Source organism: Emys orbicularis, chromosome 2 (assembly GCF_028017835.1).
Source record: "Emys orbicularis isolate rEmyOrb1 chromosome 2, rEmyOrb1.hap1, whole genome shotgun sequence".
In the NCBI taxonomy this organism is placed as follows: Eukaryota; Metazoa; Chordata; order Testudines; family Emydidae; genus Emys; species Emys orbicularis.
The window spans coordinates 84077242-84088416 of NC_088684.1; the positions used below are offsets into that span (position 1 = coordinate 84077242).

Consider the following 11175-nt stretch of genomic DNA (forward strand, 5'->3'; position numbering starts at 1 on the left):
GAGGCTGTGGTATGAATTATGCTACAATTATAAACACATTTCATTGTAGCGCCCAGATTCAGTTTTCCTTTATGGATCTGTCTGACCACTTGTGTGTGTTGTGGGAGAATCTGGGAGTAGCAGTAGCATTAGGTGTCTACATATTTTCGTTGAGGCTATCATCAGGTTGCACAGGTGACAGTTGGATATTTAGTCCTGATGTTCTCACTCTGCTTTACAAAGCACTAAAGTCTCTTATTGAAATGCCCTTATGCATAATTCCAGATTATAAAACCTAACTACAATACTACTATCAGCACATAAAGACTCTCACTGCCCTGATGTACAAGTAGAGCTGGACACAATGGCTGCAAAAACAAACAAAAACAAAAAACCAAAAACAAAAACCGTAGACAAAGCAAAATGAAAGAAGAAAGCATCAAATTGAACATTTTTTGAATTTTAAAAAAAAATTGTCAAAACATGTTTCAACATTTTCTAAACAAAACAATTGTGGTTTTCCAGTTCAAAACAACTTTATGTTTTGAAATTTAAGCTATTGAGAATGAAAAAATATTAAAGTTCAAAATAAAAGTGAAACATTTTGATTGACATGACCCAAAATATTTTTGCTTTTTTGGTTCATGGAAGTTTGAGATTGACTTTATCTCCTGATTAGATACAGTAAAAATTTTCAGACTCTTGAAAATATTTGTGAGATAAGAAAACCTTTTCCCACCCAACTCCAGCTTAACATATAAATAATGAGTAATGGTAAATATTCTGGATTTTATATGGGACATTATATTTTTTTTAAATGAAAGGTGTTAACCCATGGAGGCTGAAGTTAACTGACAGTTTAACCATTTCCTCAGGTATAAAAGATAAGAGAAAGTAAAGAAGTATAGAGATCTCACTCAAACACTGGAAAGGGAACAATCATTAACTCCAGACAAATCACTGAAGTCATTTTCAGTTTCTTTATGCATCTGAGAAACACAGGCTGTATAAATCATTTCAGAGTGTAATTCTACAATAATTTTAGAGCAACCTGCTAATAATTAAACCACAAAGAAACCAGGTGCCTTTTAGAAGTAAGTGTTTACTAGATTTAGTCAGAAATTTTCTGTCAAACTTTTTTCAATAGAAAAATATAGTTACTGCAAAATTGAAATTTTCAGCAGAAAAGTTCTGATCTTGCAGATTTTATTTTCTATCAGGAAAATGGAAACAAAATGTTTTGTTTCAGGCTGTCCTGAATCAAAACATTTTTGTTTGTTGAACCAGACAAACATTTCTGGCTAAACAGCTGCGATGCATCATGTTAGTCTGGCCAGGAAGTCTGGCCCTTACAGGCAAATGGCGGCATGATGCACCTGAACTACATCTCCCATGAGGGACTGTGGCAGTTCCAGTGGATGCAGTTCAGTGTCAGACTAAACGTTTTGATTCAGGAATGACTAAACATTTTATTTCAGCTGAAAACACCAACACAGAATATTTAGACATTTCCAAACTGAAATTTTTCTGAACTCTGTTCCGTGAAAAAAAAATTCCATATTTTGACTTTGCATCCTGATTCAAAACAAAAACAAATGTTGTAGTATTGGAATTTCCTGTGGGATGGGGGAGGGGAAATCCTATTTTTGACCAGCTCTAGTGTTTACAGTGAAGGTATTTTAGAGCTCTGGTCCTTTTAAACAAAGCTATTTCCTTTTAAAAACAAACGAATAGCACTTGAAATTTAAGATGAATGCAGCCCCATGTGGCAGGCCAGCACAAGACGCATTCACCACTTAAATCCCATTTTAACCCTCAAAATAAGGTTTAAATTGTGCATGGGCCTAGTGATTTAGAGAGTCTCACAACGCAAGAATAAGGGGATATTCAATGACATTGCAAGGGAGTGGATCAAAAAAAACTTTTCCACACAGTGTGCACATGAACTGTGGGACTCTGTCAAGAGCCTCGTCCCTCTGATGAGATTGTGTTCTCATTCACCTCTTGTTGTCCAAGTTGGGGGGGGTTAGCATCACAAGCCCAATGGCGGAAACTCCATTTCCTCTGGAGTTTACCCCCCTCCCCTTCTGGAGTCAGAGGACAAAGAGATGAAGGCAAGGAAGAGAGAAACAACCAACCAGTCCCAAATGTGCCACCTGGCTCTCTTCTTTCAGGGGGACGTCGGGCAAGCTGCAGTCTGGCTCAGTGTCACCTGGTTAACTATCGGGTTGCCAACTTTCTAGTCGCACAAAACTGAACACCTTAGTCTCGCCCCTTCCCCAAGGCCATGCCCCCCACTCACTACATTCTCCCTCCCTCGGTGGCTCGCTTTCCCCCACCCTCACTCACTTTCACTGGGCTGGGGCAGGGGGTTGAGGTGCAGGAGGGAGTGAGGGCTCCAGGGTGAGGCCAGAAATGAGAGGTTCAGGGTGCGGGAGGGGGTTCTGGGCTGGGGCAGTGAGTTGGGGTGTGGGAAGGGGTGAGGGCTCTGGCTGGGGGCGCAGGAGGGGGCTCCAGCCTGGGGGATGGGGTCAAGAGATTTGGAGTGTGGGAGGGTGCTGCAGGTTGAGGCAGGGGGTTGGGGTATAGGAGGGGGTGAGGGCTCTGGGGTGGGGCCAGGGATGAGGGGTTTCTGGTGAAGGAGGGGGCTCCAGGCTGTGTGGTGGGGCCAAGGGAGTTGGAGTGTGGGAGGGGGCTGCAGGTTGAGGCAGGGGGTTGGGCTGTAGGAGGGGGTGAGGGCTCTGGGGTGGAGCCATGGATGAGGGGATCAGGGTATGGGAGGGGGATCTAGGTTGGGGAGGCAAGGGGGCTGAGGGGCTCTGGGATGGGGGTGTGGGCTCTGGGGTGGGGCCATGGATGAGGGGATCAGGGTATGGGAGGGGGATCTAGGTTGGGGGGGCAAGGGGACTGAGGGGCTCTGGGATGGGGGTGTGGGCTCTGGGGTGGGGCCGGGGATGAGGGGTTTGAGGTGCAGGAGGGGGCTCTGGGTTTGCAGGCAGTTCAGGGCTGGAGCAGGGGCTCAAGGTTGCGGCGTGGGCTTACCTTGGGTGGCTCCTGGTCAGTGGCACAGTGGGGCTAAGGCAGGCTGCCTGCCTGTCCTGGCACTGTGCTGCGCATGCCCCGGAAACAGCCAGCAGGTCTGGGTACTAGACGGGGTGCAGAAGGCTCCACACACGGCTCTCACCTGCAGGCACCGCCCTCCCTCCCCCCGGTTCCCATTGGCCAGGAACAGGTAGGGGCTAGCCTGCCTTAGCACCGCAGACCCAACCTTTAACAGCCCGGTCGACGGTGTTGACTGGAGCCCCAGGGTCCCTTTTCAACCAGAAACCGGACACCTTGTCACCCTAGTTAACTACCAGAAAGTGTCTTGAGGTAACTGTTTATAATCCGGCCTGCTCACAGTGCTCAGAAAGTTTGTAGGCATGGTCCTGGGCTCTGCCCTCCATCAGGCCCCTCCCTGGGTGCTGGGGACTAGAAGTCTATCCTCCTAGGCCTGCTTCCTACTGAGCTGGGCTTCTCCTCTTTCGAACTCTTCCTCCAGCCCTGAAATGTCTTGCAGGTGTGTTGGGATGGGCTACTTGAGCTCACAGCAACTCCTTAACTGCTTCCTGTTTGGTGTAGTGGTTTGTTTTAAAAAAATACACACACCGTCACACACTCATTGCCACAGAATCTAATTCAGGCCAAAAATGCAAGATTCAAAAATGACATTTATATGGATAGCAGAAATATCCAGAGTTACAAATAGTTAATACTAACAAACTTTGGAAGTTGTATTAAACCTCATGATTCAGGGTTTAAGCCAGTCTCTATTAGAAATTAAGAGAATATCAAATGTAGGGGGTAAATTATTCTACATTCTGTAGGTTTCCCTCTGCGCTGAGATGAATAGGACTATTTTATAGAACTTTACATATTCAAAATGCCATACAAGCACTAAATAGTTGTTTTTAACTGGAGATTAGACCAATATGTTCCTGTTAGTTTAATGAGGTGTCATTTGCTGCTGATGTTTTGATTTTGTGGCACAGTTTTGCTTTTGATAATATCCCCCATATAACTTTTTTTTTCCTGTCAGGTTTGAGGCTTACCTCATATTTGGAGGTAGGTGACTGATTTCAGTTTTAAAGGGAGCTGTGGCTTTGGATTTTAACTTGGCTTTGGAAAAATAAAACTTTTGCTCCTGTGACCCACACGCCTCCTGGTGTGGTGTTCTGTCCCCTCTAGTGGCACTGAGACCACTTAGAGAGAGAGAAAATGAGTCTGCTCTACAGCCTTAACTAAGTGCCATATGGCTTTTAGCTCATTTATTTAGCTCCAGAGGTCCCAGATTTGATCCCGCTGGCCAATGACCTGGGTCTGTCGGCGTTACACTCTTTCATTACACGTGTGTTTTTTTTAACGTGGTAAGCGACCTATGATAGGTACAAGAGAAAGAGAAAGCAAATACATGTGTGGGAGAGGTGAGAGTCAGGCTGAGGGATCGAATAATATGACAATTGATTATTTTAAAATATACAAACTGGGGTTTAAATAAAGATTGTCAGAATAAGCCAAAAGATTAGATGGGGTTGATTCTGTTCTTTTACCCTAGTGTAAGTGGGGTGAGGCCTGTGTAACAAGGGTGAGGGGGGCAGGAACAGGTGCTTTGAAATGAAATCTAAATTTCCTTATGGTTGCAAACTACAATGCTAGTCGCTGATTTGTCTTTGTTCAGGAAGCGCTAACGTCCAGAGAATCTGATGCACAACATTTTGAAAACTCAAATGAAGGAAATGGTATGCCTCGTTAGAAGGACTTCACCTGTGGCCACTAAGGGTATCTCTTCTCAGCAGCTGGAAGTCAGCCTTCCAGCCTGGGTAGAGACACTCAGGCTAGCATGCTAAAAATAACAGCATGGATGTTGCGACTAGGGCTGCAGCTCAGGTTCAAGACTAGGGAAGCTTTCAAGCCTTTACCTGAATCAACCTACTTGCTTGCTAATATACACTTCCTTTTAAAAAGAGACCTTCTTGTGATCGTGTTCATTATAACTCTTCACTGACATCAAGTGATCACAATACAAATAAGATCAGTTTGATTGTATCAAGTAAAATAGTGATAAGGCATAGTTTTACAAAGCAATCATTGCATGTTAGAGGAGAAATAGGGCAGTTAACAGTTAGGTTCACAGTTTTATTTACACTTTGTGCAAATAGGCTACTTGGCATACTGGTTCATATTCTCATGTATGCACAATAAAGCTCATGTAAGTGAGATACTTTTGAATATGGAGATCTGCTTGGGGTGGGGCAGGAACATCCCATGGCCTCCTCCACTTACCAGGTGCTAAGGCCTCCTGAGAGGACAGGCTGAACAGCAGATCCTGATCATCCCAGCCAGCAGTGGGGTATCCTTTCCATTCCTACCACTTGGCTTCCTTGCTGTGGGCCCTGAATTTAGGCCTGTGTTACTGAGGGGAGAAAATCCACACCGGGAAGCGGGGAGAGAGGGAAGGAGGAAATAATTCTCTGGCAGGTGTTTTTATTTTATTTTATTGGCAGCTGCTTACTGGTTTGGAATGTTAGAAGTGGTCCCACAGGAGTTGGGTTAGTGTGCAGAATGTAGTGAGGTAGCAATTTATCACACAGTTGTCTCCACCATGTGTAGTTTATCTATCTGTCTCATATTAATGTATATGGTATTAATCTGTCCTTATAATTCTAAGATGTAGAAAATTAGAAATGGAAAAATAAACCCAAACACTACAGGCAATCCTGTTAATATCTTCATTACTTTTCTTTTCAAAATCAAGACTACTATTTTGCCTAAGCAATTTGTGAAAGTGTTCTACTTGGCCAATCATGACTGCAAAAGGTCTTTTTTTCCATTACTGAGATAGGATACTAGACACGTCCTATTGTCTTGAGTCCTTGCATTAGGACATTATGAAGACATCTGAACTTGCCTTCAAAATACAAGAAATCTAAAAAACCCCCAAAACATTCAACTTGTTTAAAGAAAGCAAACAAAAATAAAAACAAGCAGAAAACTAGACTTCCTTTTACTCTATATTGCCAGTTCCCTGTTCTAATGAACTGAGTCTCGACACCAGAAATGGATCTTCAGAGCTTAGTGAAGAAGGGCACTTGTTTCTCCCTCTGATTTCTCCTTATTAAAACTGAAATCACTGAGTTAGAAAGTCTGCCTCAATTATTCTTAATTGCTGTCATTTCTGATTAATGTGGACTGTCTTGATTTTGCAGCAATCAGCAAGAACAACAAAGTAGGTGCCCTTTTCTACAGTCCTTTCACACACAAAACTCATTACAATTTCAATGGAAATACCATAACTGGAATGACCAAGATTGAGTTCATGATTCGGATGATGTGACATCACATCTGCAACCAGGTTTTGCAATAACAGCACTGTTTCTATTTCAGCCAATTATTCATTATTATGACTTTTTTTGTATGGTAGCAAGTAGTGTGTAAAGTAGGGCTGTCGATTAATCGCAGTTAACTCATGCGATTAACAAAAAAATTAATCATGATTAATCACAGTTTTAATTACGCTGTTAAACAATAGAATGCCAATTGAAATTTATTAAATATTTTGAATGTTTTTGTACATTTTCATATATATTGTATTCTGTGTCATAATTGAAATCAAAGTGTATATTTTTATTATAACTATTTGCACTGTAAAAATAATAAAATTGTATTTTTCAATTCACCTCATACAAGTACCATAATGCATTCTCTGTCATGAAAGTGCAACTTACAAATGTAGATTTTTTTTTGTTACATAACTGCACTCAAAAACAAAAAAAAATGTAAAACTTCAGAGCCTACAAGTCCACTCAGTCCTACTTTTTGTTCAGCCAATCTGAAGTGCCTTCCAAAATCTGAGAGGGACAAGGTGTGGAGCATGCTTTCAGAAGTCTTAAAAGAGCAACACTCCGATGCGGAAACTACTGAATCCGAACCACCAAAAAAGAAAATCAACCTTCTGCTGGTGCCATCTGACTAAGCCAATGAAAATGAACATGCGTCGGTCCACACTGCTTTGGATTGTTATCGAACAGAACCCACTATCAGCATGGATGCATGTCCCCTGGAATGGTGGTTGAAGCATAAAGGGACATATGAATCTTTAACGCATCTGGCACATAAATATCTTGCGACGCTGGCTACAAGAGTGCCATGAGAATGCCTGTTCTCATTATCAGGTGACAATGCAAACAAGAAGTGGGCAGCATTATCTCCTGCAAATGTAAACAAACTTGTTTGTCTGAGTGACTGGCTGGCTGAACAAGAAGTAGGACTGAGTGGACTTGCAGAGACTAAAATTTTACATTCAAAAATAAAACAATGCAGTTTTTTTGTATATAATTCTACATTTGTAAGTTCAACTTTCATGATAAAGTGATTGCACTACAGTACAGTAACTCCTCTCTTAATGTCCTCCCGCTTAACCTTGTTTCAAAGTTACTTGGCTGCTCAATTAGGAAACATGCTCCTTTAAAGTTGTGCAATGCTCCCTTATAACATCGTATGGCTGCCTGCTCTGTCCACTGCTTGTAAGATTCTATGGAAGAGCAGCGACTTTATAAAGGAGCATTGCACAAGTTCCTCTTCTCCGCCTCCTCCCCCTCTCTCCCAGCACTTCCCCTACTGCCAAACAGTTGTTTGGCGGCACTTAGGACTTTCGGCGGTTGGGGGGGAGGAGCGGGGATGCGGCGTGCTCCAGAGAGGAGGTGGAGTGGGGGTGGGAAGAGGTGGGCCTGGAGTGGACTGGGGACGGGAAGAGGCGGGCCTGGAGCATCCCCCGACAAAGTTGGTGCCTGTTCTTCTCTGGGGAAGCTGCTGCTGTTACTGCGAAGGTGCTTCCCAACGTCCTTGCCCGCAGAGGGCTATGCCTGTGTGGGGTAAGCTGGGGCACTTCCCAACCACAGTACAGTACTGTATAATATATAATGCCTTTTGTCTGCCCAAAAAAAAAATTTCCTTGGAACCTAACCCCCTACATTTACATTAAATCTTATGGGAAAATTGGATTCGTTTAACATTGTTTCACTTAAAGTTGCATTTTTTAGGAACATAACTACAACATTAAGTGAGGAGTTACTGTACTTGTATTAGGTGAATTGAAAAATACTATTTCTTTTGTTTTTTTTACAGTGCAAATACTTGTAATCAAAAATATAAAATGAGCACTGTACACTGTGTTCTGTGTTGTAACTGAAATCAACATATTTGAAAATGTAGAAAACATCCAAAAATATTTAAATAAATGGTATTCTGTTATTGTTTAACAGTGCAATTAATAGAGTGATTAATCTTTTTAATCACTTGATAGCCCTAGTAAAAAGGTGTTTAAACTCACTGACTTTTTAGGGCTGCAAGTGAGGTTTTCAGAGGGATTGGAATGAGGAGAGAGGATTGTTTTGCTGAAGGGAGTTGAGAGGGCATAGCTTTACCACTGCACAAAACAGAGGAGCTAAGATAGGCAGAGCTGTTTTTACCACACCTTAGGATTCTGTATATCCTTTCATCCCAGTTAACAAGTGGCAAGGGGCAGATTGAAGGATCCTTCAGCAGACTGTGTAAGAAACAAAGATAGGGCTAGAGCTGCTGGATGCTATGCACTTTTGAACACCTGGCCCATATCTTTCATCAGACCTCTAAAAGGCTGAAATATCTCACGATTATCAGAAACACAAGGGGTGGGATATTGGACATGATCAAAGGAAATAGATTCTTTAAAAAAAAAAAAAAGCCTTAAGCCCCCACACTCGTAGAAAATATGCCAAATAGTTTTCTAATCTCTTCTGATTTACTTGTTACCACATGCATGAATAATATCTACATGTGTGGCATATTTTGCAAGAGAGAAAACTGTCCAACTACAGCTCTTAGAGGCACTAGTAAATGTGAAATTGTCATCTCAAAGGACAAAAGGCTCTCTTCCAGCCAGCCATTCTTCTAGACAAAAAGATGGATTATTGGACTTCAAGTGAGACTCTCTTTTATTAAATCCCATAAGTGACTTGATACAAAAAAAATCTAAAATGGAATTCACTTTATTATTGCAAGACTTTAGAATATGCACAATGAAGGTCAGTACTTTGCAGCTATTCACATTATTTATAAAATGCTTGTGTATGTCTTCATATATTCCAGGACTGGGTGGTAGCTGAATTCCTAGCTATGTCATATTACTATAAAATATTTTCAGTTATACAATATTTAAGAAGAAAAGCTCCTGATAGGATATGGTGTGAGATGAAAGGGGCAATTCTTCATTTATTTCAATGGGACTGCACCAGGTGTAAATCAATGCAGATTGTGATCCTCTTCCTAAATAAGGGCCTAATCCAAATCCCACTGAAGTTAATGGAAAGAAGTGATTGGCCTTTAAAAAAAGTTTCAATTACATCCTCAGTTATACTGTTACCTTTCAATTGGGTGCACAGGTGTAATTTGAGATAGAATTTACAGACAACAAGGTTGCACAAGTATATCCCAAGGCATTGTTTGGCTAGCAGAATCTTTATTATGGGTGATTCATGAGAAAGAAAGAACTCAGATTGACTTTCAGATACCAGGGTATGTTTCCAGCTATTTACTGGTAAATAGAATGAATCTGATCTGAAATCAGTGAGATACAGTGCATCAGATTACAACTTTTTTAGAACAGAAGCACATTTAAAACCACACAAGACATACCATAATAATCCTAGAAAGGTACCATAGTGATGGGAATGGTATAAAATCCTGGATAAATAGGAATTCATATATGAAAAAACAATAACAAACAAGGAAAACACTTCACTTACTCTCCGAATGTGATTACCATTTCACACCTAGCACAGGCACGTATAACTCCAGTGAAGTGAGTGGAATTGTACCTATTACACCATTTGAATCTAACCCAAGAAGTCATTACTGAGAACTAGTCCTGAAACCTCAAGTATGCTCAACTTTCTAAAGATTGCTTTTAGAATTAATATTAGAATATTAATATTATAAGTTTATTAAAATAAACTTCATGAACTTTAATCTCAAAAAACCCCTCAAAGTAACAACACACATACAGAATGTAAAGAATGCAAGTACTGGTTCTTTGTTACAAGTGAATGGCAATAAACAATATTTCAAGACTAGGAAACTGAATGGAAAAATTATAAGTTTAATCACACAAACCTTGAATTGAAAAGACAAAAGGGCTGCTTTGGCTATTCCATCTGCAGAAGAAAGCAGCATATAAATTACAGATTCCCGCCACATCTTGCAGTAATACTAGTTCAAACATTTCAAAGAAGCCACTGGGAATTAAACGTAGGTCTAGTTTACTGGAAATCGGCTAGCAACTTCTTCATGAGTTGGTTCAAGAACAAGCAGTGCAACTTGCAAACTTCTAAAACAGCACATTTTTTTTAACTGAAGTATGCTGATTAGATTTGCTGACCCTCAGTAATGGTGAGCTCTAGCAGCTAAACAGTTTGAGAACACACAGATCATGCTACAAAAGTTCAAAGGCTGATCAAATGGCACTGCCAGATCTCCATCTATCAAACAAGAAAGGAACACAAACAAACAAAAAGCTAGTAGGAAAATAAGATTTCTCTTAGCCACAAACCAAAGAAGTTAGCAGAAAACATTGAGAAGGCAACGTGGGGCTAAATTCCCACTTTGCTGTATGTAAGGGGAAAACGAGGGAAACCAGCTTCAATGCGGGGCAAAATATATTTTACACATACACACACAAACACTTGGGGCCAGTAGTGGCACGTAGCCAGAATCTGTAGACGCAATGGTATCAATGGCTCTCACTTAATCCATCTAATGATTAAGAGCTTGGTGGCAAAATGAGATATCTTTCTTGACCATCCCATATATAGCTACAGGCAGGAGGACCCAACTATCCTCATACCCTCCAAACAATATTTTTTTAAGCTTCACATTAGGTCTGTGCTGGCAGCAGCAGATGTATTCTTCACATACCACCTTCTCTCGCTGGAGGAGGGAAACAACTGAGGTCCTGGCAGGCTTCTTGCTGTTTTATCTCGGCTAGTAAACAGTGTTTGTCAGAGTTATCCCAGTTACCCTAGAAGATAGAATAATTCATGCACCTGCAGCCCATGTGTTATCTACCAGTCTGGGAGGCCAATATCTATACAGCTGATCTGTGGACACAATGGACCTTTCCTC

At 41.3% G+C, this 11175-nt stretch overlaps 1 protein-coding gene across 1 annotated transcript in view; it reads right to left on the reverse strand.

Moving 5' to 3' along the window:
* Window positions 1-10276, reverse strand: part of COLEC12 (collectin subfamily member 12) — a 105606-nt gene extending 95330 nt beyond the window's left edge. Inside the window, exon 1 of the mRNA XM_065398317.1 lies at window positions 10168-10276. Coding sequence (XP_065254389.1) covers window positions 10168-10276 — 109 coding nt within the window. The remainder of the gene's footprint in view (window positions 1-10167) is intronic.
* Between the last annotated feature and the right edge of the window lie 899 nt (window positions 10277-11175).